General features: G+C 46.1%; 1 protein-coding gene across 3 annotated transcripts in view; it reads left to right on the forward strand.

Moving 5' to 3' along the window:
• Nucleotides 1-26,234, forward strand: part of MTOR (mechanistic target of rapamycin kinase) — a 162,218-nt gene that overhangs the window by 126,243 nt on the left and 9,741 nt on the right. For all 3 annotated transcript variants that reach the window (XM_030912982.1, XM_010353522.2, XM_030912983.1), the window contains 17 exons: nucleotides 1,263-1,388; nucleotides 1,486-1,617; nucleotides 6,442-6,557; nucleotides 8,005-8,122; nucleotides 10,385-10,633; nucleotides 11,318-11,418; nucleotides 12,207-12,303; nucleotides 12,691-12,789; nucleotides 13,120-13,242; nucleotides 13,440-13,622; nucleotides 14,068-14,202; nucleotides 14,409-14,583; nucleotides 16,559-16,694; nucleotides 18,762-18,909; nucleotides 19,514-19,636; nucleotides 23,820-23,902; nucleotides 25,422-25,494. In XM_030912982.1, the coding sequence (XP_030768842.1) occupies nucleotides 1,263-1,388; nucleotides 1,486-1,617; nucleotides 6,442-6,557; nucleotides 8,005-8,122; nucleotides 10,385-10,633; nucleotides 11,318-11,418; nucleotides 12,207-12,303; nucleotides 12,691-12,789; nucleotides 13,120-13,242; nucleotides 13,440-13,622; nucleotides 14,068-14,202; nucleotides 14,409-14,583; nucleotides 16,559-16,694; nucleotides 18,762-18,909; nucleotides 19,514-19,636; nucleotides 23,820-23,902; nucleotides 25,422-25,494 (2,217 nt within the window). The remainder of the gene's footprint in view (nucleotides 1-1,262; nucleotides 1,389-1,485; nucleotides 1,618-6,441; nucleotides 6,558-8,004; nucleotides 8,123-10,384; nucleotides 10,634-11,317; nucleotides 11,419-12,206; nucleotides 12,304-12,690; nucleotides 12,790-13,119; nucleotides 13,243-13,439; nucleotides 13,623-14,067; nucleotides 14,203-14,408; nucleotides 14,584-16,558; nucleotides 16,695-18,761; nucleotides 18,910-19,513; nucleotides 19,637-23,819; nucleotides 23,903-25,421; nucleotides 25,495-26,234) is intronic.

Consider the following 26,234-nt stretch of genomic DNA (forward strand, 5'->3'; position numbering starts at 1 on the left):
AATGTCACTTGAAAGTTATTTGAACTTATTTACATTTAATTCATTTTTGAACTTTGAATGATACATTTTAAATTTAATTTCTTTGTCAGTGATAGTCATCTTCAACCAGAAAGACTGAAACAAAATTTTAAAGATGTGTTATGTATTATATTCACCATTCACAAAATAAATTGAAATCAGTCATATTTAATCCTCGCCGTATCCCTATGAAACTGGTACTGTTTTTATTCCACTCTACAGATCTGTCAGAGGTTAAGTGATTTGCCCAAAGTCACATAGGTAGCAAGTGGCAGAGGCAGGATTCAAGCTCCAAACCCATGCTATACCATCTCTCAAACTGCTGAGAAGTCCCTAAGGGCAGGGGTTCCCATACCCGGGGCCGGGGACCGGTAGGTAGCCTGTTAGGAACCGGGAGGCACAGCAGGAGGTGAGGGATGGGCAAGCTCCACCTCCTGTCAGATCAGCAGCCACATTAGATTCTTATGGGAGCATGAACCCTATTATGAGCTGTGCATGCAAGGGATCTAGGTTGCACGCTCCTTATGAGAATCTAATGCCTGATGATCTGAGGTAGAATAGTCATCCGAAAACCATTCCCCCGCCCCCGCCCAATATGTGGAATAATTGTCTTCCACAAAACTAGTCCCTGGTGCCAAAAAGGTTGGGGACCACTGCCTAAGGGTATTTCACTTACAGTGCCCTTAACCTGAGAAAGCTTAGATTCTATCAGCAAATCTCCTCTGTGTTTCACAGTGGATTTGACTGTGACTTGCAGGGAAGTTAAAATGTATCAGAAGGCCAGGCACAGTGGCTCATGCCTGTAATCCCAGAAGTTTGGGAGCTGAAGCAGGCAGATCACTTAAGGTCAGGAGTTCGAGACCAGCCTTGCCATCATGGTGAAACACCATCTCTATTAAAAATACAAGAAAAGGCTGGGCACGGTGGCTCACGCCTGTAATCCCAGCACTTTGGGAGGCTGAGACGGTTGGATCACAAGGTGAGGAGTTCAAGACCAGCCTGGCCAAGATACCGAAACCCCGTCTCGACTAAAAATAAAAAAAATTAGCCAGGCGTGATGGCGCATGCCTGTAATCCCAGCAACTCGGGAGGCTGAGGCAGGAGAATCACTTGAACCCAGGAGGCAGAGGTTGCAGTGAGCCAAGATTGCACCACTGCACTCCAGCCTGGGCGACAGAGCAAGACTCTGCCTCAAAAACAATGTATCAGAAGACATATCTGATCTTCACTTTTGAATGTTCCAGGGCTGCCAGCGTATCGTAGAGGACTGGCAGAAAATCCTTATGGTGCGGTCCCTTGTGGTCAGCCCTCATGAAGACATGAGAACCTGGCTCAAGTACGCGAGCCTGTGTGGCAAGAGTGGCAGACTGGTGAGTGACACCCACCTACCCACATGGGCAGGTAGGGCCCCATGGTGTCCCTGGGCTGTCCAGTTCTGTCTATAACCCAGTCTCTCTTATTTTTAAGGCTCTTGCTCATAAAACCTTAGTGTTGCTCCTGGGAGTTGATCCGTCTCGGCAACTTGACCATCCCCTGCCGACAGTTCACCCTCAGGTGACCTATGCCTACATGAAAAACATGTGGAAGAGCGCCCGCAAGGTCTGTATCCCAGTGCATCCAGAACAGACCACCTTCTCCAGAGTGCCCGCCTGATCTGCTTCTCTCTGTCCCTTTAAGGCCAGAAAAGAAGCAGTGTTTAAACCACCTACTCACAATGTCAGGGAGTTTCTTCCTGTTGTGCAGCTATTTGGCCTAATTTCATAAAGTGAATCATAGTTGAGGAGATACATGTATACCATTGATCAAACCAATGAATGTGATCACAGTTATATGTATTTGTATCTAGAAAGTGCTGGGACATAGAAAAGGCACACTTTCTACCCCTAAGAGAAGATAGGCTGTTTGGTACAAAAAAGAGCAGATTTGTGAATACACAGACTAGAACTTTCACAAGACCAATTTGGGTTTTTCAGACTTCTGGTCCCCTGTTCTGTCATCAGTTTGGATTCAAAAGGAATAACATGCAGGGTATAATGCTGAAACCAGGAGGGAAAGTTATCTTGAAGCCAATGTAGAATTCCTCTGACTTTATTTACAGACAGGCCCTTGGGAAATAGATGTGGCTCCTGGTTTGGGGGTTTTCTTCTTTAAACAATCTGCCTGGATGATGGTGAGGACTAATAACCAGTAGGCCCTGGAGGCAAAGTCAGCACCTGCTTTGGCTTCCCCTTCCTCCTCCTTACCAAAAGGAAGAGGGAGTCCCAACTAGCCTTCTTTCCCCATTGTGACCCCCACAGTGAGGTACCTGAGATGAGAGAGGAATAAAACCCACTGGAGCCTCTGCTGTGGGGAGATCTCATAAAATAAAAGTTGTGTTTCTGCAGAAGGCACACTTAGGAGATCTGGGGACTGGGTCTAGAAATTGACTAATTTTATACATGACTGACTCAGGGTGGCTGTGAATGCCACCCAGAGTGGGATCAGCCAGCCTGTACCCAGGCACCTGGTCTTTGGGATTTACTGCAGTACCAATGACCTAAGTTTCCTTCTTCAAATATGCAGCTTGGATATTTTGTTTGTTTTTGTTGTTTTGTTTTATTTTTCAGTCTCTCTGAGCCTCCCAGGCCAGAGCATTTCTGATTCAAAGCCTGACCTCCTCCAGGCAAATGAGAAAAACAGAAGGTGCTGGATCTGAGTATAGTCTGGTTTCCCTCCTATATATAGTCTCCAAGTCTTTGACTGTCTTGCCCAAGGCAGGCCGAAGAAGTCTTTTGGGTAATATCTCAAGCAAGGAGTGGCTTCTTTCAACGTAAGACCCCAGCCCAACTTCTCCATAGAATAGTCTTTCTTAGTAGCCCAAATTCTGGTGGAATTAAAAATTAGGAACCTATTTAAAGTAAAGTGCTGGGACTTCAAGCCCAGAACTAGAGATGTCATATCTTCATAATTAAGGAGCTACCCAAAGAAAACTGACTACTTAATAATTGTGCTGCTGATCAAGACACTCACTGAGCCTTCCTTTCCTCCACTGTAAACAAGAATCATGCTCTGCCTTGCCTGAGGCAAAGGAAGTATTTGTGGGAAAAGCAGACCCTGTTATCCTGGAAGGCATCAGGCTATGGGTATATGTATCATGTTTTCCTAGATGAGACACTTCACAGAGTCCAGAGACAGGCTGGTCTTCTGTAAAATTTCACTGAGCCAAGGCCGTTGTTCTTGCCCACAAACCCACCCATGCAATCTAGAACCAGAATATTGTGCCTAACTAAAATCCTGCGGGCCTATGAGAAGCCCCTTCTTCCAAGTGACAGGTCCTGCATTTATAAGAGGGAAAGAATCACTTTTCCCTTTTTTCATTTCCTGGGGATGGAGAAAACAAATTTTAAATAGAAAATTTCCAATTCCTTGAAAATAAGTTGCCTTGTACTATACAGTAGAAAGATACTGGATTCTCTTATGCTGGATAAATGAAATATTGAGCTTCAAATCCAAGCTTAAAACCCAGCCTCCCCAGCTTTGGCAGTTTATATTTTGTTCAGCTCCGTATTAAGTCCACCAAAGAGTTTAAACCCAGTGTCTGGATTGTTAATGCAGGTAGCTTATGGGCTCTGAAAAGCACCTAGCATCAGAGTTCCTGGTTTAGCTCCTACCTGCGTGACGTACGCAATGATCACACTGAGTTAGCACCTTTTTAGTGATGGATTTTTTTACTACTGCCTCCCAATTCTTTTTTTTTATATATACATATAATCAGATTTAAGCCAGGTGTGGTGGCTCACACCTATAATCCCAGCACTTTGGGAGGCTGAGGCAGGTGAATCACTTGAGGTCAGGAGTTCGAGACCAGCCTCGGCAACATGGTGAAGCACCGTCTCTACTAAAAATGCAAAAATTAGCTGGGTGTGGTGGTGCACACCTGTACTCCCAGCTACTCGGGAAGTTGAGGCGGGAGAATCGCTTGAACCTGGGAGGCAGACTGCAATGAGCCAAGATCACGCCACTGCACTCCATCCTGGGTGACAAGAGCAAAACTCTGTCTCAAAAAATAAAACAAAAAATCAGATTTAAGATGGGTCAATGTAGTTCTCCTAGAAAAAAAAAATAAAGAGTGGTTCATACCTGTAATCCCAGCACTTTGGGAGGCCATGGTGGGAGGATTGCTTGAGCCCAGGAATTTGAGACCAACCTGGGCAACATAGCAAGACCTCATCTCTACCAAAAATTGAAATTAAAATTAACTGGACCGTGGTGGTGTGTGCCTGTAGTTTCAGCTACTGGGAGGCTGAAGTAGGAGGATCACTTGAGGAAAAGTGTTCAACTCTGCAGTTAGCTATCATTGTACCACTGTACTCCAGCCTGGGTAACAGAGTGAGAGACCCTGTCTCTAAAGAAATAAACAATTAAATTTAAAAAATTAAAATTAAAGGAAAATTTAGCACTTCCGAAGTGTGGGATACTAATGTAGTTCATTTTTCAAAGCTGGTGGTGAGTAATGGATCTCTGTGAAGACAGACGTCTAAGGGAGACAGGTGTTAAGTGTTGGAACATCTGTGTGCCTGCCCTGTCTTCATGCAGTGGATGAACTGCTTGATCAATTGTTTGTCATGTTATTCTGGCTCTGGGTTAACCCAATCTCTTCATGCCAATTAATTCCTTATATTGAAAAGCATCTGAGGATCGTCCTGGTCCCCAAGCTAGGGAGTTTCATTTTCTTCAAGACTGTCATCACTGACGTGTTTTTTTGTGGTGTGTGTGTGTGTGTGTGTTTTGACACAGTTTTGCTCTTGTCACCCAAGCTGGAGTGCAATGGTGTGATCTCGGCTCACTGCAACCTCTGCCTCCGGGTTCAAGCAATTCTCCTGCCTCAGCCTCTTGAGTAGCTGGGATTACAGGCAGCCACCACCACACCCAGCTAATTTTTGTATTTTTAGTAGAGATGGGGTTTCATCATATTGGCCAGGCTCATCTCGAACTCCTGACCTCAGGTGATCCACCCACTTTGGCCTCCCAAAGTGCTGAGATTACAGGCGTGAGCCACCACGCCAGCCTTTTTTTTTTTTTTTTTTTTTTTCTTGAGACAGTCTCACTCTGTTGCCCAGGTTGGAATGCAGTGGCACGATCTTGACTCACTGCAACCTCTGCTTCCCGGGTTCAAGTAGTTCTCCTGCCTCAGCCTCCCAAATAGCTGGGATTACAGGTGCACCCCACCACACCTGGCTAATTTTTGTATTTTTAGTAGAGACAGGTTTTGACATGTTGGCCAGGCTGGTCTGGAACTCCTGACCTCAGGTGATCCGCCGGCCTCAGCCTCCCAAAGTGCTGAGCCACTGCACCTGGCTAACATGTTTTTATTTAAAACAAACAAAAGTACCTCTTATTTGATTTACCATAAGGAGAACTATTATTTATCTGAAGTCTTGATTTTTTCCTTCTTCTGCAGCACAGAACACATTGTCTCTTTTTCACATTCTCTCATATAATGTTTCCTTTCCCTGTGTTAACACATTTAGATTTTGCCATTTTTCCATTTGAGCTTTTGATGTTTGTACATTCTATCTCCAGCCTTGCAGCCCTTTATTATTATTTTTGTTTCTATTTGTGGGTTTTTCCCCCCTCTAGAAAAAACAAAATATTTGTTTTTCCCTTTAAAAGTGATACGGACCCTACTTATCAAGATGCTGGTTCGACTGGATGTGGCGGGCTTGTACAGTAGTCCCAGATCTGTGATTCTGTCTCTGCTCTTCCTTAGTTGAACTGTCTGTTCCTGACTCACATGTCCTCTGCTTGCGTTGTATACAAGCCCGTAGTGTAAATAGATCTAGCTGCTTTAGGGTGCTCTGGAGATTTTGCCCCTAAGTCACCCTGCTCAACCAGATGTCTGCTGAGCTGATATCTTCTCCCTGTTTCATGTGAATGCATGAGGGTCTTCTCCCCAAATCTGTGTTCTTATTTGGGTGCTATATGATTTTTAAATCTATAGTTTTTGCTCTGCTGGACTGTCCAAGGTACCCTGGTGTTGTAAACAAATACCAAAGTTTTATTAGCCTGAAACAATTCCCAAAAGCCTAATATCCCCCAGGGTAACATATTGATAGTGAAGTAAGCAGTTGTTTCAAATTACTTCATAGGAATTTTTATATGGGGTAGCCAGGCATGAAACTGCCAAGGCTTATAAAACTGGTAATTATAGTTGGCAGAGGAGAGCCAAGACTTGAGTTGAATAAGTCATGAATATTTTTGAAAAGCCCAGCCTCTCCCAGCATCACGCCCTGGTCCTCTGTCCTATGGGGTCGTCATCCTGTGCTTTAGGGTATTCTCTTTGGAGAGGGGTTGACTCATGTGCCTATCAGATGAACAGTAGCTCCCTTCCTCTGAAGTTGGGCCACATGCCAAGTGGCTCTCTGTGCCTTTGTCCTGTTACAGATCGATGCCTTCCAGCACATGCAGCATTTTGTCCAGACCATGCAGCAACAGGCCCAGCATGCCATCGCTACTGAGGACCAGCAGCATAAGCAGGAACTGCACAAGCTCATGGCCCGGTGAGGTCCCTACTGACCTGGGGCAAGTCATATTTCAGCCCTGTCATCCCAGCAGCTTCTGCAGCAAGGAGGAGTTCAAGGCTTCTTGGGTGGCTGATTGCTGACATCTCTCTTTCCTTTTCCAGTAGGGATCCCAGGCAACCACCAAATCATGCTGCTCCAAAGTCTCTGCCACTTGCTTTCTTAAGTTCAGCAGCTCAAGAGCACCCATGTGCTGTTCTCTTGGCATCTGACTTTAGAGTTAGAGTCCTTGTTTTCAAATGTCAGATATGCTGCCTTTCTTTTTTGAGATGGTCTTGCTCTGTCACACAGGCTAGAATATGGCCTTGATCTCCTGGGCTTAAGCAATCCTCCCACATCAATTTCCCAAGTAGCTACAGGCACGTGTCACCACACTGGCTAGTTTTTTGTAGAAATAAGGTCTCTACAAACAACAGGCCTGCGTTTCCCCCTACAAGTTTAATGTTGCCCAGGCTGGTCTCAAACTCCTGGGCTCCAGCCAGCCTCCCTCCACGGTCTCCCAAAGTGCTGGGATTATAGGTGTGAGCCACTGTGCCACCCTATGCTGCAGATTTGATATTTCACTTCAGAGAAGTGACTTAACCTCTCTGTGCCTCAGTTATCAATATCAATGGGACAGTAATAGTTTCTATTTCCTAGGGTGGTATAAAGTAGTGTGAGGATTAATGCAAAGAGTACAATGTCAAGCATTTCGAGCAGCATTTGGAATATAGTAGCAGTCAGTAAATGTGGGCTAATCTCATTTCAATGAATGGAGGGGAAGGGAAAAGTAAGGGAGAAGCCATATAGCAATAAGAGAAGTAACTCTCGACAACTGTCACCCACAAAAATTGGATTTGGGGTAGATAGGTCCATATAGACCTATCTGTACCAGGTACCTGGTTTATGCTGTCATTGAGAGACAAAGGTCAAGATGGAAAGATGATATCTTAAAATTGTATTCCAGGCCGGGCGCGGTGGCTCACGCCTGTAATCCCAGCACTTTGGGAGGCCGAGGTGGGCGGATCACAAGGTCAGGAGATCGAGACCATCCTAGCTAAGACGGTGAAACCCCGTCTCTACTAAAAATACAAAACATTAACTGGGCATGGTGGTGGGCGCCTGTAGCCCCAGCTACTCCGGAGGCTGAGGCAGGAGAATGGCATGAACCCGGGAGGGGGAGCTTACAGTGAGCCGAGATCATGCCACTGCATTCCAGCCTGGGCAACAAAGCAAGACTCCGTCTCAAAAAAAAATAATAATGTATTCCAAAAGCCCATCTCCTTTCTTCCATATGGCTGAAAATTTTGCTGACTCCTTCACATTGCCTCCTGAGAACAAGAGGAAATACTAGAAGGGCTTCAGTGTCCCCCTAACAATTCGTAGCCCTCTTACGAGGGCTGTTTTGAGGAGGGAGCATCATGGGGGCTTGTTTCTCTGCTTCCAGATGCTTCCTGAAACTTGGAGAGTGGCAGCTGAATCTACAGGGCATCAACGAGAGCACAATCCCCAAAGTGCTGCAGTACTACAGCGCTGCCACCGAGCACGACCGCAGCTGGTACAAGGTGATCAGAAGCAGGGCCGCCTGTGAGACCCAGCACCCTGGCTGGCTTGCTCATGTCCTCCTGTGTGCTCGTGGTTATAGCTGAGCTTCTGTGGAGCTAGGCTGATGCTGTTAATTTGCTTCTTGAGTCCCTGGAGTCTGTCAGTCACAGGCCCAGGGAGCCTGCGTTTCCCCCACAAGTTTAATTAATACAGAAAGATTATTGTGAGAAATACTTGTTACACCATTATTAGGTGTGTGGGGTGCTGGGGATTGCTGCTGTCTTATAGATTCTGAGCTGCTTGTTTTCCTGGGAGCATCTGGACACATGGTTAATCTCTGGAGCGTCATCTTCCCTTGGGTCATCTGTTCCTGGCTCAGCATTTTTCTGATTTCCATCCTTGCCTGCTCCTCAGCTAAGAACTTAACTTTCTTTATTTTTATTGGAAAGATCCAAGTAACATCCTGTTATGTTACAGGAAACTTTTGAAAGAGATAAACAGAATTAGAAAATTTATAAAAGATGTGATTGATGGAGGGGTGATTTTTGCAAGTATATATCTTTAGTGAGAACACATATTCTCATTTCTTTTTGAGAGGCTTCCTGGTAACTAGGTATGGCAGATATCATTGATGTCTTTCCAGTATCTCCTTGGCTTGCCAATACTTTGTGAATTAATCCCTCTGAAATCTAAACTTGCATCTGAGGACTGCAGAAGCACTTATAATATGGATCTTACCTTTGTTTAGGCATGCTTCATTCTGGTTTGCATGAATGTCCAAAGCTGGAAAATACATCCAGTAAACACTATTAGCTGGAAGCTTGTTAATCAGAATTGCATTCTAACCAGAGTTACTTTTCTTCATTTAGCTTTTAGGAAGTAAGCATATCACAAGAAAAAAGCTGGTTTCAGGAACTTTAGTTTTAGTTTTTAAAACCATTTCCTAATGTGGGTCCCTTTGGTTTTATAATGTGTTCTACCATCAACGTCATGGCCCTGTGTGCATGCCAGGACTGTTTGTCTGGTTCACCTTGACCCCAGGTCATTGCCAGGCACATAGCAAATATATAAGAGATGTTCGGTGAATAAATGAAGGTATGGAAAAACTGAAACCTGGGTCATTGTAGAATTCTTACCAAGTAAAGGTTAATTGTGATCAGTCTATTCTGCTTAGAAGAGAAAACGGACACACCTGTGTTCAAGGTTTTTGGCAAGGCATACAAACGAATTTCCTGATTATTCAGAAAGTTCAACTATTAATGGGTCACGTAGTGTCCTACTGTCACTGCAGAGTTACCGTGAGTGGAAGCAAACTCTGCCTCACACTCGCTAAACCAAGCAGTGGTACGCTGTAGAGTCATTGCCGCTCAGAACCCCAGAGAGAGAGTAGTATTCCTTTATCCAAATAAGCACCAAGAGTTCGTCCATCAAGCATTGAGCACTGGTTTTCTGTCAGGCCATGGGCTAGGTGTGGGGACCAGGTAGATGGGTGAGATTCTTTCTCCATCATGCTCCTATGCTCTTCATGTCTTCCTTTGTCCACTATCTGGTGACCTGTCAAGACTTTGCTCCCCTGAAATATTGTGATGACTGCTGCTTGCCCCCACTTCTGCTTGCCGCTTCTGCTCTCCCCTAAATGTACACTTTATATCCAGTGCAGCTCTGCTTTCTGGATATAAAGTGCCAGCCCCGTGCCTGCTCCAGGCATGCGTTGCTGGCCTCGCTCTCACTCCTCGCCTGCGTGTATCTCCTGCGCAGTCACTTCCATGGGCTTGTTTCCCATGAACTAATCTGTGCATCTCTGACCTTATTCTTCCCCCTTGCCAAGTAGTCCCCACCGCTGCTCTCTTGTTTCCGTCCTTGCCCTTCTGCAGCTCTCATCCAGACCTACCCCAAATCCCTCTTCTTGACAAAGCTTTCCAAATCCCTGTCCTTGCTACTCCCATTGCGCCTTGCAGAGTACCTAGGTCTTCAGGTTTGTGTGTGAGCTCCCCTAGGAGGCCAGGAGATCCCTTGAGGCAAGAGCTCTCTCCTGCTCCTCTTGCTGTGCCCTTCTCGCAGTGCAGTCACAACAGTACATTATATAGTTAGTGCTCCACAAAGTGAGTGGATCATGTTGAATTTAGTAAAACAGCCATTTCTGAGTGTCTCCTTGAAGTGTTTGCTTTATGGACACAGAGAAGAGGCAGGAGCAGCTGTTCCTCAGAATTTACCTTGCACTCCTCTGAGCCCTGCTGTTGGTCACAGCTCCGATGTCTGTCCTTGCCTTTCTCCCCAACCAGGCCTGGCATGCGTGGGCAGTGATGAACTTCGAAGCTGTGCTACACTACAAACATCAGAACCAAGCCCGCGACGAGAAGAAGAAACTGCGTCATGCCAGCGGGGCTAACATCACCAACACCACCACTGCCGCCACCACGGCCACTACTGCCACCACCACTGCCAGCACCGAGGGCAGCAACAGTGAGAGTGAGGCCGAGAGCACTGAGAACAGCCCCACCCCATCGCCGCTGCAGAAGAAGGTCACTGAGGTACCCTTCCCTTCTTCCTTATTAACAGCCAACCAAGGTGCCAGGCTCTCTGAGAAATGGAACCGTTGTTAAGCTTAAAAGGAACCTGAGGCTGTATCTGAAGTGCCAGGTGGAGCTGGAAAATACTGCCTGTCTGCCATCCAGCACTGCCTGAGACAGGGCTTTGTGTGGATATTTGTGTTTGGGGAGTTGAGGCAGCCTCCACGCTGAAGAACAAGCTCCTTGTCAAGCTTCCCCGTGGATGAGCTCATTCTCTACATGCTGCACCTGTGTGTGGGTGGCTGTACACAGCTGCAGGTCCACTCTGAGGATGGGGCTTGGGAGGTCCATCCTCTGCCTTTTTCTCTCCACTTCCACTTCTTCCCCTTCTCCTTGGGCCGTCAGTTCAGAATGCACTAGGGCAGCTGGTAGGCCCAGAGATCAGAGTGTTCAGAGCCTCAGCCCCGCCTCCTCCCACCCGTTCAGGAAGCCACTGTCAGCCCCAGATAATAACAGTTATGATATAGTTGCCATTTATTGAGTCTTTGCTATGTGCCAGGTAATGATTAAAGCTTTTTCATGCATTAACCGATTTAATTGTTATAACCGCCCTTTGAAGTAGGTACTATTAGTATGCTGTTACGCCCATTTTACAGATGAGAAAGCTGAGGCAAGAGTGTCAGTAACACGTGTGTGTTCCAACAGGATCTGTCCAAAACCCTCCTGATGTACACGGTGCCTGCCGTCCAGGGCTTCTTCCGTTCCATCTCCTTGTCACGAGGCAACAACCTCCAGGATACACTCAGGTATCAGAGAAGGGGAGGATGCAACTCTGGTAGGCCATGTTAATGGCAGGACATAGAAGTCACACGTAAAAGTCCTCTTTCCCTTCCTGACCCTGATGAGGACACTCAAGATGGGTGTATGTGCCTTTTTTCTGCACTGCAGTTTGAAGAGTAACAGCTGACTGGGCCCCACCTGTGTGGGTGAAACCTACAGAGAGTGAGGAGGAGAAGTGGAGCGAGAACTCTCCATGTGTGGTTTATTATGTAGGGACTATTAACCCATTTGTTAATCACAGTATTTCTTTTTTTCTGACCACCCGTTTCCTGTTGAAGTCACAGTATTTCTAAAATCCCTCAGCAACTTGGAGAGGTCTAAACAAACGACCCAAATCAGTCAGTCCAGAGGGTAAAGGTGACAAGGTCCATGTCCTCCTTCATTGGAGGATCTCCAGCCAGCTAAGAGGCAGGTGTCCCTGTTGCCTCTGCCCTACAGCGACTCTTATTTATGTGCAGACTTGTGGCTCTCTAAAGGTTATCCTGGCTCGTCTGTTTGATGTCTGCGTACGTGCTGTGGTGACCCCTCGGTGACCTGGGATGAAATGCTCATTTGCTCAGGGTGATTCTTGTGGTGTTCAGTCAAGAGCACTGCCACCCATCACAGACACCTGCTCCCATGGGAGGGCAAACACATTTGAGAGTCACTGGTTGGAGTCCCTGCCAGATCTCTTCTCGGGAGCCTTAAAGATTAAAAACAGACAGGCAAAAACTGGGAAACGCAATTTTCTATGACTTTCTCATTTCTTTTTCAGAGTTCTCACCTTATGGTTTGATTATGGTCACTGGCCAGATGTTAATGAGGCCTTAGTGGAGGGGGTGAAAGCCATCCAGATTGATACCTGGCTACAGGTGAGGACACTTAGTTACAGGTAAGGGTGGCCCCGATTCTCTCTTCTGGAAGGGGTGAGCCATCCAGATTGATACCTGGCTACAGGTGAGGATACTCAGTTACAGGTGAAGGTGGCTCCAAGTCTGTCTCCTGTGTGTCTCCTCACACAAGCATGCTCTGTTCAGCGTTGCAAGGCAGCATGTGTTAATACAGTGCTAAGGAAGTAGGGCTCAGTCCCAGGGTCAAGGGTCCATATTTTCTTTATTTTCTTTTAGAAACTAAAGGGAAGGGAATGAACCATTTCAGAGTGTCAACCAAAACAAGTGACAATAATTGATCTTTGCCTAGAAGAATAACTAGTTGTTTCAAGTCTCATATGCTACATACTGTGTCTTTTTGAATACCAGGTTATACCTCAGCTCATTGCAAGAATTGATACTCCCAGACCCTTGGTGGGACGTCTCATTCACCAGCTTCTCACAGACATTGGTCGGTACCACCCCCAGGTACGTGGAGACCCTGAGCAGTTTCTCTTCTAACCACTGGTTTGGTGGTCAGCCTTTCCAAAGGCTACCCTGGAGACACAAGCACAGGAACTAGGAGTCATGTGTTCCATCCTGGCCCAGGAGGGTCTGTCCAGCCAGCCGTCCCAGAGGGCCCGGGAGCCTTGCTGAAAAGAAAGCATTCCCTCCAAGACTGAGTTAGCCCCTTCCTGGTAGCCTCAAGCAGATGTTAATGTCACACTCACCACTTGTTTTGTCATTCTCCTTAGAATTCACACCAGCTGTCCCCCAACCCACATTCCTTTATAGATGTTCCTTCTGTCTTTCCCTCAGGCCCTCATCTACCCCCTGACAGTGGCTTCTAAGTCTACCACGACAGCCCGGCACAACGCAGCCAACAAGATTCTGAAGAACATGTGTGAGCACAGCAACACCCTGGTCCAGCAGGCCATGATGGTGAGTTGGAGCCACTGTGGGGTTCCACAGACCCTAGTCACCTAGCTGGTGGGTGCAAGTGGGATTGTTTTTCTTCCTCACATTGGTGCTGTGCACTCCCTTTGACTGCCGGAAAGAGTACCTCCTGTGTCTCCAAAACAGACCTTTCTGAGGTTAGCTGATTCTTGGTGCTTCTCTCCTTCTTCTCTTGGCTTCAGGTGAGCGAGGAGCTGATCCGAGTGGCCATCCTGTGGCATGAGATGTGGCACGAAGGCCTGGAAGAGGCCTCTCGTTTGTACTTTGGGGAGAGGAACGTGAAAGGCATGTTTGAGGTGCTGGAGCCCTTGCATGCTATGATGGAACGGGGCCCCCAGACTCTGAAGGAGACATCCTTTAATCAGGTACGGGGTAAAAAACACGGAAGGACATAACCCTGTGGAAACATTCTGCCACTAAAAAAAATGAAATGAGAAAAGTTTTTACAAAATGAAAGGACATGACCCAAGGCCTTTGTCAGACTAATAAAACAAGCTCTGATGGAGGTCACAGAGCATAAAACACCAGAAATTAGTTACAGGGACCCTCCTGAATTTTAACTGGAAAAGCCCAAGATTTCTCAAGAGGTCATCTCGTCTCTCCTCTCACCCTTCCCTGTAAGCCATGCTGCTGGTTTGGGAGCTCCAGGGTTGGAGGCCTGCACCTCTGCTCTCGCTTTCTCCAGCCCCCTGCCAGTGTTTTCAGTCCACAGCGGGCTCCTGAGGAATGTCTGCAGTCAGCCTGGGGATTTTGCCTCCTGGCTTGGTTGAGACTTCAACCACTTGAAAATGTACCTGCTTTCTCTCTCAGGCCTATGGTCGAGATTTAATGGAGGCCCAAGAGTGGTGCAGGAAGTACATGAAATCAGGGAATGTCAAGGACCTCACTCAAGCCTGGGACCTCTATTATCATGTGTTCCGACGAATCTCAAAGCAGCTGCCTCAGGTAGGAGCTCCTGGCAGGGTTAACTGTCATTATAGTCCTTTCTGTTTTACTGTCTATGAATGTTCTAACACTCATTCCAAAGCATCTGGTTTTACTTCTGCTTTGGGACAAGTAATTGTTATTAGCAATCCACTGAAAAATAGTTAAATTGCATTTAAATTCCTCCCTGGAGGCAGAACACTAAATCCTTTGGTAATTATTCACAGCTCACATCCTTAGAGCTGCAATATGTTTCCCCAAAACTTCTGATGTGCCGGGACCTTGAATTGGCTGTGCCAGGAACATATGACCCCAACCAGCCAATCATTCGCATTCAGTCCATAGCACCGTCTTTGCAAGTCATCACATCCAAGCAGAGGCCCCGGAAATTGACACTTATGGGTAAGGACCATTGTGCACTTCTGTCACCCGCTTCTCCCTCCTACCCTGGCTGAGACCCCTTCCCTCTTCTGAAATTACTGCTTGCCATTCCCACTACTCACCTATCATAGCTACATCTTTCCCATGCTCATTGAAAGGAAAATAGAAGACAAGCAAATTTCTTATTATGTCCTCAGGACTTAGTTCATTCATGTAGTTGGGCTTATGTCAAGCATGATCACACACAAAGGGAATGACAAAAGCATACAAAGCAGAGAAGTAACAGTGGAAGGCAGGTGTTGGAGACTGATGAGGCCAGGAAGGAGGCAGCTGGGTGCAAGAGGGGAATTTGCTAGCTCCTCTGAAAAGGGGGCTTCTGGCTCTTGAATTTTTTTTTTTTTTTTTTTTACCATCATAGCCTCTATGGTAAATGACTGTGTAAAATGAACAAGTGGATTCTCACAGTGAGATTTGTTAAGCAAGTGGCCTCTGGAATTTCCCTTGGGGTAGAGTGTTACTTATGGGGGATGTTTTAGGGAGGTCTGAGTGCTGTGGTGGCACTTTGAGGCCTCTCGCTGTTTGTTTGTTTTTCAGACAGTTTTGCACTTGTTGCCCAGGCTGGAGTACAATGGCGCAATCTTGGCTCACTGCAACCCCCACCTCCCAGGTTCAAGTGAGTCTCCTGCCTCAGCCTCCTGAGTAGCTGGGATTACAGGCATGTGCCACCACGCCTGGCTGATTTTTTTACTTTTAGTAGAGTTGGGGTTTCACCATGTTGGCCAGGCTGGTCTTGAACTCCGGACCTCAAGTGATCCGCCTGCCTCGGCCTCCCAAAGTGCTGGGATTACAGGTGTGAGCCACCGTGCCCAGCTGCCTCTCACTTTTTTTTCCCCTCGCCAAGACAGAGACTCATTCTGTTGCCCAGGCTGGAGTGAAGTGGTATGCTCTCAGCTCACTGCAACGTCCACCTCCTGAGTTCAAGCAATTCTCGTGCCTCAGCCTCCCTAATAGCTGGGATTACAGGTGCACGCCACACACTCAGCTAATTTTTATATTTTTAGTAGAGATGGGGTTTCACCACGTTGGTCAGGCTGGTCTCAAACTCCTGACCTGAGGTGATCTGCCCAGCCCAGCCTCCCAAAGTGTTAGGATTACAGGTGTGAGCCACCGCACTCGGCCTCACCTCTCGATCTTAATAATGCTAATGTTTCTTAAATGCAGTGATTATTCGCCAACACCAATTAATCATGGTCCACAGGTGATTGTCTCTGCATGGACTGTTGTCTTCTGATACCAAAATGTGGGTCAGGCTGGTTCTTGGGGTGTTTAATTAAAGAAAGTTTAAGAAAGGAATTGTTTCCAGAGTTGTGAACAAAGCTAACAGAATCAACAAGGAGTGCTAATGAACAAGTACAAGTGAGAAATTGTTACTCAGCCCTCACCCCCACACTCCAGAACTGGAAGAACAAGGAGCCCAGCAAGAACCATCACCGTGCCGGAGAGGCCATCTAGCAGAGTCTGTGGCCCAGAGGGAGTGGTGTGGCGGCTTCTAGAACTGAGGCCAGGCTGGTGGTGGGGGCCACATATCCTGACCTCTCCTTCTACCCATCCTTTGACCTCTTGCCAGTGCCCCTCTACCATTGGCCATGCCCAAGTGGGATCCCAGGTGATGCAGCCTGTAGGAGTCAGGCTTCTCAGAACAGAGGACAGAGTGGGTCACAAAGCAGGAATGATCATTTCCGTGCCTAACCATTCCTGGTCCTCAAAAACAGGTTTGGTTTTGTTTTGTTTTAATTTGAACAACATTGGTCATTGAGAACCATAAAAGGCAAAGCCACTCTTTTCATCAATTCTAAGGATTGTTTTTTCTTTTTGTGAGGAATGTGTGATTAAGTAAGGCATATGTAGTCTGTGGGATCCTTGAATGCAGTGGTGCTCTTAGCTGAAGAGCTGAGGACCGCTGATGTACACTTACCGCTCCCACTGTTCCTTACAGGCAGCAACGGGCATGAGTTTGTTTTCCTTCTAAAAGGCCATGAAGATCTGCGCCAGGATGAGCGTGTGATGCAGCTCTTCGGCCTGGTTAACACCCTTCTGGCCAATGACCCAACATCTCTTCGGAAAAACCTCAGGTATTCAGAAACCCTGAAATGGCAACAATTTGAGAAGTCTTCCGGTTTTCTCCTACATTTGTCTCATGTAGTCATGTATTATACCTTAACAAAAAAACTAAAATTAGGGAGCCAGGCACTTTAATTCATGCCTATAGTCCCAGAAACTCCAGAGGTTGAGGCAGGGGTGTGACTTGAGCCCAGGAGTTCAAGGTGCAGTGAGCTGTGATTGCACCACTGCACTCCAGCCTGGGTAATAGAGCAAGACTGTCTCTTTAGAAGAAGAAGGCTGGGCACAGTGACTCACACCTATAATCCTAATATTTTGTGATTCCGAGGTAGGAGGATCACTTGAGCCCAGGAATTCAAGACCAGCCTGAGCAACATAGACCCCATCACTATTTATTTAAAAAAATTAAAAGGTGACCGGGCACGGTGGCTCACGCCTATAATCCCAGCACTTTGGGAGGCCCAGGCGGGTGAATCACTTGAGGTCAGGAGTTCGAGACCAGCCTGGCCAACATAGTGAAACCCTGTCTCTACGAAAAATACAAAAATTAGCTGGGCGTGGTGGCGGCCACCTGTAATCCCAGCTACTCAGGAGGATGAGGCATGAGAATTGCTTGAACCCGGGAGGCGGAGGTTGCAGTGAGCCAAGATCGCACCATTGTACTCCAGCCTGGGCAACAAGAGTGAAACTCCATCTCAAAAATAAATTAATTAAAGTAAGAAAAAAAAATTAAGTGGCCAGGCATTGTGGCTCACATGTAATCCCAATACTTTGGAAGACTACAGCAGGAGGATTGCTTGAGACCAGGAGTTCAAGACCATCCTGGACAACAAAGTGAGACCCTGTCTCTACAAAAAATAAAAAAATCAGCTGGGCATGGTGGCTCACGCCTGTCGTCCCAGTTACTTGGGAGATGGAGGCGGAAGAATCATCTGAGCCCAGGAGGTCAAGACTGTCGTGAGCCAAGGTTGTGCCTCTACACTCCAGCCTGGGCAGCAGAGCAAGACCCTTTCTCTCAAGAAATTTAAAAATAAAAATAGGCTGGGCACAGTGACTCACACCTGTAATCCCTGTCCCTACAAAAAAAAAAAAAAAAAATTAAAATTAGCTGGGCACAGTGTAGTCCTATCTACTCAGGGGTCTGAGGCAGGAGAATCACTTAAGCCCAGGAGGTCGAGGCTACAGTGAGCTGTGATGGTGCAACTGTGCTCCAGCCTAGGTAAGAGTGAGACCCTGTCTCAAAAAGTAAATTTTTAAAAAATGTTTTAAAAATGAAAAATTAAGTTATAAAATTGTGTAACTTAATTTATAACCAAGTTCTTCCAGAGTTTTTAGGGTATTCTCATTGGGAAATGCCTTTAACAACCTCCAAAGAATCCAACAGGGAGCAATCTGTGGCAAGTAGACAGGAGAGTCTGCAGATGGGATGGGTCTCACCCCTTGTGGGATGAAAGCTAAACCTTTCCCATCATCCGTACTCTGGCACTCCTCTTCCTGTTAAGACCATGAGAATTCACTTGAGAGGCACTTTAGTCACTTGATTGTTCCCCCAAAGCCATGAGTTGGGCAGGTTGAGGAGACCCTTGTTGCTTTCACTGCACCATCAGTGTACTGTCTTTCTATGATGCCTTACTCTTCACAAAGCGTCCCTCAACACACACCACACCAGCCTGATGCAGCGGGGGCTCATTAAAAATAGTCAGGGCCGGATGCAGTGGCTCATGCCTGCAATCCCGGCACTTTGGGAGGCCGAGGCAGGCAGATTACGAGGTCAAGAGATTGAGACCATCCTGGCCAACATGGTGAAATCCCGTCTCTACCAAAAATTAAAAAATTAGCTGGGCATGGTGGCATGTGCCTGTAGTCCCAGCTACTTGGGAGGCTGAGGCAGGAGAATCGCTTGAACCCAGGAGGCGGAGATTGCAGTGAGCCAAGATTGCGCCACTGCACTCCAGCCTGGGCGACAGAGTGAGACTCTGTCTCAAAAAAGAAAAAAAAAATAGTCTGCCTGTGTCCTGAGCTGAACAAGGTTATACTCTCTTTACGGTACACTAACCTTGCTTTTCTGTGGGCGCCAGCATCCAGAGATATGCCGTCATCCCTTTATCGACCAACTCGGGCCTCATTGGCTGGGTGCCCCATTGTGACACACTGCACGCCCTCATCCGGGACTACAGGGAGAAGAAGAAGATCCTTCTCAACATCGAGCATCGCATCATGTTGCGGGTATGTGATGTGGCCACGAGAGCCAGTACCCCTTCCATAGCAAGGAATCTCCGTAGTGCTGCTCTTCTCATTCCTCTCTGTATGTCTGTCACTGAAAAATCTCTTTGAGAGAATCAGATTTGAAGAAGGTTTAATAAAGTGAGTCCTAAAGCAGATAACCTTCTAAGAAACTGAAGGACCCTTAAGCTGAGAAACTGTTTTCACCATCCTAGGGAAGACTAGACAGATAAATATTCGGCACCATGTATTTACTAATGTATACAAAGCACTGGCCGTATGGAGAAATAATGTTTAGTAGATGTGTAAGTAATAAGAAAGAGAATTGCTTGTTGAACAGTTGCTTGAAACCTCCAGTACTCTAATCTGCACAGAAGGCCTATACTGAGGTGAGGTCTCATGTTTTTCCCTTATGCCTTGAGGTTCCAGTGGTCATCAGGTTAGAGTGGTCATTTCTCCTTTTGCCACGTTCTTATTTCCCTTCTCCTTTGGCTGTGATGAGGAAGTTAGAATTCAGCTCTGCCTGGACCCCAAGACTTGTTTCTTCCTGGATTCAAACTATATGTTTTAGGCTGCTCTCTTACTGAAAGGTTGTGTCCTGATGCAGATGGCTCCGGACTATGACCACTTGACTCTGATGCAGAAGGTGGAGGTGTTTGAGCATGCCGTCAATAATACAGCTGGGGACGACCTGGCCAAGCTGCTGTGGCTGAAAAGCCCCAGCTCTGAGGTAGGCCACTGGGGCCCTGCAGACCTGCGCTCTCCTGGATCCCCCACTCACAATAGGATGGCCCTTCTGTCTGTTCATGCGCACACAGTGGCTCTTCTTTGCGGTGATTGGCTGTAGAGCATGTCCAGACTTTTCTAACAAAAATGAAATGGGTGAGCAAGACAAGTTCACAGAGTTAGAATGAGTAGTTTAATATTTCTCCGGAACTCTTTATATATTAAAGAATTAAAGATAGTTGTCTTTTTTATATATATTACAAATTTCCTATTAACTTAGTTTTTAAATGTTGCTAATTTTTGATTTGGTTTGGTTTGGTTTGGTTTTTGATACACAGCCCTCTATATCCATAGCTTCTGCATCTGTGGATTCAGCCAACTGTGGATAGAATATTAAATATATATATATATATATATATATATATAAAATAATAAGAAATGTAAATTTTTAAAAATATAGTAGAATGACTATTTAAATTGTATAGCATTCGCATTGTATTAGGTGTTATATGTACTCAAGATGATTTGAAGTATAAAGGAGGTCGTGCACAGGTTACATACAATACTGTGCCATTTTATTAAAAAATTGTTTTTGGCTGGGTGCAGTGGCTCACATTTGTAATCCCAGCACTTTGGGAGGCCAAGGCAGGAGGATCACTTGAGCCCAGGAGTTCAATACCAGCCTGGGCAACATAGTGAGACTCCATCTCTTTTTTTTTTTTCCCCCACCCAGGCTGGAGTGCCAATGGCAAGATCTCAGCTCACTGCAACCTCTACCCCCTGGGTTCAAGCGATTCTCCTGCCTCAGCTTCCAAGTAGCTGGGATTACAGGCACATATCACCATGTAGGTTTAATTTTTGTATTCTTAGTAGAGACAGGGTTTCACCATGTTCAGTCTAGTCTCAAACTCCTGACCTCAAGTGATCCACCCACCTTAGCCTCCCAAAGTGCTGGGATTACAGGTATGAGCCACCACACCTGGCCTGTGAGACCCCATTTCTACAAAAAAATTAACCAGGCATGGTGGTACATACCTGTAAGCCCAGCTACTCGGAAGGATCATTTGAGCCTAGGAGAATGAGGCTGCAGTGAGCCTTATCATGCCACTGCACTCCATCCTGAGTGACAGAACGAGACCTTGTCTCAAAAAAAAGCAGTAATTTTTTTTTTTTTTTTTTTTTTTTTTTTTAAGAGACAAAAGTCTCACTCACCGTGTCCTTGAACTCCTGGGCTCAAGCGATCCTCCTGCCTTGGCCTCCTGAAGTGCTGGGATTAGAGGCATGAGCCACCACACCCAGCCTACACCATTTTATATAAGGCACTTGAGTATTGCAGATTTTGGTATCCGATGGGGGCCCTAGACCCTATCCTTTATGGATACTTAGAGACGACTGTACAAGCATTTTTAAAAGTTAGAAGTTACCAAATTTTTAATCCTTTAAAGTTTCTTCCTTTGGTTTGTTTTTGTGTGGTTGGTTTGTTTGTGTGTTTTTTGGGGTTTTTTTTTTTTGTTTGATACAGGGTCTTGCTCTGTCACCCAGGCTGGAGTGCAGTGGCGCAGTCTCAGCTCATTGCATACTCTGTCTCCCAGGTTGAAGTGATTCTCCTGCCTCAGCCTCCAGAGTAGCTGGAATTACTACTCTGTAGTAGTAGGTGGAACAGGCGTGTGCCACCATGCCAGGCTAACTTCTTTTTTTTTTTGAGATGGAATCTCGCTCTGTCACCCAGGCTGGAGTGCAGTGGCCCAATCTCTGCAAGCTCTGCCTCCTAGGTTCACACCAGTCTCCTGCCTCAGCCTCCCGAGTAGTTGGGACTACAGGCGCCCACCACCGTGCCCAACTAATTTTTTTGGGTTTTTTTTTTTGTATTTTTAGTAGAGATGGGGTTTCACTGTGTTAGCCAGTATGGTCTCGATCTCCTGACCTTGTGATCCATCCGCCTCAGCCTCCCAAAGTGCTGGGATTATAGGTGACAGCCACCGTGCCCGGCCACTCTTTTGTATTTTTAGTAGAGACAGGGTTTCACCATGTTGGCCAGGCTGGTCTTGAACTCCTAGCCTCAAGTGATTCACCCTTCTCAGCCTCCCAGAGTGCTGGGATTACAGGCATGAGCCATGGCACCTGGCCTCTTCCTTTGGTTTTATATTTAGAAAGGCCCTCTCCACCTTGAGGTTATTTTTTAACCTATATTTTTTTATACTAGTTACAGGGATTTTTTACATTTAATTTCTAACCCAAGACACTATGGTGCACACCTGTAGTCCCAGCTACTTGGGAGGCTGAGGCAGGAGGATTGCTTGAGTCCAGGAGTTCAAGGCTGTAGCACGTTAAGACCACACCTACGGACTGGGTGCAGTGGCTCATGTCTATATTCCCAACACTTTGGGAGGCCAAGGTAGGCGGAATGCTTGAGGCCCAGGCGTTTGAGACCAGCCTGGGTAGTGTCGCAAAACCCCATCTCTACAAAATATAAAAAAGTAGCCGGGTATGATGGCGCTGGCCCATTGTCCCAGCTAGTTAGTAGGCTGTGGCGGGAGGGTCACTTGAGCCCGGGAGGCAGGGGTTGCAGTGAGCTGAGATTGTGCCACTGCACAATCTGTCACTCAGCCTGAGTGACAGAACCAGACCCTGTCTCAAAAAAAAAAAAAAGAAAAAGACCACACTTACGAAAAGCCATTACACTCCAGCCTGGGTAATATAGTGAGACCCTGTCTCTTGAAAAAAAAAAAAGGCCAGGCACGGTGGTTCACACCTGTAATCCCAGCACTTTGGGAGGCCAAGGCGGGTGGATCACAAGGTCAGGAGTTCGAGACCAGCCTGACCAACATGGTGAAACCCTGTCTCTACTAAAAACACAAAAATTAGCTGGGCATGGTGGCGCATGCCTGTTATCCCAGCTACTCAGGAGGCTGAGGCAGGAGAATCGCTTGAACTGGGGAGGTGGAGGTTGCAGTGAGCCAAGATCGTGCCATTGTACTCCAGCCTGGGCAATAGAGCAAGACTCTGTCAAAAAAAAAAAAAAAAAATCTTAACTAAGTTTGAAATTTATTTTAAGATTAAGGTGTAATTTTATTTTTTTAAAGATGACTAGCCAGGACAACACTGTTGGCCAAATAATTCATCCTTTCCCTGCTATTTAGAAGATTTTGTTTTTATTGAACACTGAATTTTTTTTATTTTATTTTATTTTTTGAGACAGAGTTTCGCTCTTGTTGCCCAGGCTGGAGTGCAGTGGCACGATTTTGGCTCACTGCAACCTCCACCCCCAGGTTCAGTGATTCCCCTGCCTCAGCCTCCTGAGTAGCTGGGATTACAGGCCTGTGCCACCACAGCTGGCTAATTTTTGTATTTTTAGTAGAAATGGGATTTCACCATGTTGGTCAGGCTGGTTTCAAACTCCTGATCTCAGGTGATCCACCCACCTCAGCCTCCCAAAGTACTGGGATTACAGGCGTGAGCCACCACACCCAGCCCAAACACTAAATTATTGTGTGTCGTTGGATTTCTTTCTAGGACTCCTGTTTCATTGCTCTTTCTGCCTGTTTCTCAAGTTCCATGGTGTTAATACAAGTCCCTTCTCAGGGGCTATTGTCATCTATTTTTTTTTTTTTTTGAGGCTGTTACATCTTTATACTCATAAGGGGATATTCTTAAACTGATATTTTTCATTTACTCAGATCTTTAAGTCTTACACATTTCTAATTAAAGTTTAATCCAAGGCATAGTTCATTGTTAGAATTGTGGATGAGGTTTTTGTAATATTATACATTCTAACCAGTTATTAATGAACTGTAAGAAAACAATTGATTAGGCCAGGCACAGTGGCTCAGGCCTGTAATCCCAGCACTTTGGGAGGCTGAGGCAAGTGGATCACTTGAGGTTAGGAGCTCAAGACCAGTCTGGCCAACATAGTGAAACTCCGTCTCTCTCTACTAAAACTACAAAAATTAGCTGGGAGTGATGGCAGGTGCCTGTAATCTCAGCTACTCAGGAGGCTAAGACATGAGAATCACTTGAACCCAGGAGGTAGAGTTTCCAGTGAGCCAAGATAACGCCACTGCCTTCTAGCCTAGGTGACAAAGCGAGACTCGGTCTCCAAAAACAAACAAAAGACAGCTTATTAGAGTATAATTATGTTGAAATTAAAGTTTCCAGAACCTTGCTTCACATGCACTCCTGTGTTCTAGGTGTGGTTTGACCGAAGAACCAATTATACCCGTTCTTTAGCGGTCATGTCAATGGTTGGGTATATTTTAGGCCTGGGAGATAGGTGAGTAATTTAATTTGGTTTTTTTAGTCTTCTTTATCCCATTGTAGTTTTCCTAAATGGTTTCATTTGGCTTTCCAATTAAATATATGGCTCTTTGGTAAATAAATATTGGTATTGTGTATGTAAGGTCTCTTTTACAACATTAGCCTTAGTTCCCTATTGATTGTGATGCCATCAGAAGAATGCATCAAACTAAAGAAAAGGAAAAATAGTTCAAGCTGGATGCAGTGGCTCATGCCTATCATCCTGGGAGACCAGGGCGAGAAGATCACTTGAGCCATGAGTTTGAGACCAACTCGGGCAAGAGCCCATCTCAATAAAGCCCCACATAGTTCAAGGATACTACTTTCTCCTTAGTTTGGCTTAATGTATTAAAAGCAGTATTTCAGGGCCAGCTCGTGCCTATAATTCCAGCACTTTGGGAGGCTGAGGTGGGAGGATCACTTGAGTCTAGGAATTTGAGACCAGCCTGGGCAACACAGCAAGATCCCATCTCTACAAAAAATGAAATAATTAGCCAAGTATGGTGGCTTGCACCTGCCGTCCCAGCTCTTTGGGTGGCTGAGGTAGGAGGATCACTTAAGCCCAGAAGGTCAAGGTTGCAGTGAGCCATGATTGCACCACTGCATTCCATCCTGGTCAACAGAGTAAAACTCTGTCTGGAAAAAAAAAAAAAAAAAAGTAAATCATATTGATTTTATTCAATAAACATTTGTCAGTCACCACTGTGCTAAGATAAATCTTTTTATTTCTATAATTAAAGCCAACCAAACTAGATCCTTCGATATTTTTGCATAATAAGTTTTGTCCAAATGTACTGACTGAAAATGTAATTTAGGAATGTTCAGAAATGGACTTACAAGAATGTAAAAAAGACTGGTTCTCTGATGTTTACTGTTTTTCTCCTGGAATCATGTCTCATGCAACTATTTGAGAGTAAAAATAATTTTATCCCACAAAAATAGTAGATTTTTGTTTTTAAAAATCTAGCAGAATATCTGTTGATAAAAGCCAGGTGGTTACCGGGATTGGCTCAGGGACTTAAGGAGACGAGATCCTGTTACAGCCACTCAGTAAAAATGATAAGAGTCTTGTCACCAGAAGGTGCCAGTGCTGCCAGAAATGACTTATTAGGTCACCCAGAGACCTCAGAAGAGCACAGTATCTCAGTACAGTGGGACACCCTGTGATTCACACACACACCCACATTTCAGCAGGAGTTGGCAAACTGTTTCTGTAAAGGACCAGTTAAGTTGTTTTAGGCTTTGTGGGCCCTTTGGTCTCTCTCACAACTACTCAGCTCTGCTGTCGTAGCACGGAAGCAGCCTGGAACAGTACCTAAATGAGGGAGCATGCTGTGTTCCAGTAAAACTGGACTTGCAGAAAAGTGGAGGTGGAGGAACTGGATTGGCTGAGGGCTATTGTTTACCAACTCCTAGCTTACGGTATCACGTACTTATTGATTTTTTTCATCCGTGCTCTCTGTTGATCCCTCCCTGATCTCTTTTCTGTTTCTCAGACACCCATCCAACCTGATGCTGGACCGTCTGAGTGGGAAGATCCTGCACATTGACTTTGGGGACTGCTTTGAGGTGAACACATGTTCTAGAACCCCACCCTCATCTTCCCGGTGATCACTTTTCCCCCTCCTCTGACACTTTAGGCAGACTTAAGCCCAAACTGCCTTACTTTTAACCCCTGCTGTCCCTACCAAGGCCGTAGTTAAGTCAGTGTAAGAAATGAAATCTGGGCTCTTAGTTGGACTGTAACCCCCTTGGAGCAAGGGCTGCTGTTCACATGCCCTCTGAGTGGAGGAGGCCCCCATCCTCCATACCACCTGTTGCCCAAGGGCCTGGACACAATGCACATTTGTCTTTTTTCCATTTTGTTTTCTCTTCTTTTCTGTTGTTTCTTGTTTTTTAAGTTGTCTTTCAAATCCCTATGACAAGTCCTCTCACTAAACCCAAGTGGCTTCATTTCTCTGCTCTAATTAAAATCTGCAGGTGATGCAGAGGAAAGCCACCTGCTCCACCTGGCTCCAGGTTAAGAAAATAAACATTGGCCGGGCGCGGTGGCTCAAGCCTGTAATCCCAGCACTTTGGGAGGCCAAGACGGGTGGATCATGAGGTCAGGAGATCGAGACCATCCTGGCTAACAGGGTGAAACCCCGTCTGTACTAAAAAAATACAAAAAGCTAGCCGGGTGCAGTGGTGGGCGCCTGTAGTCCCAGCTACTCAGGAGGCTCAGACAGGAGAATGGCGTAAACCCAGGAGGCGGAGCTTGTAGTGAGCTGAGATCCAGCCACTGCACTCCAGCCCGGGCAATAGAGCGA

The sequence above is a fragment of the Rhinopithecus roxellana genome, chromosome 12, assembly GCF_007565055.1.
Source record: "Rhinopithecus roxellana isolate Shanxi Qingling chromosome 12, ASM756505v1, whole genome shotgun sequence".
Classification (NCBI taxonomy): domain Eukaryota; kingdom Metazoa; phylum Chordata; class Mammalia; order Primates; family Cercopithecidae; genus Rhinopithecus; species Rhinopithecus roxellana.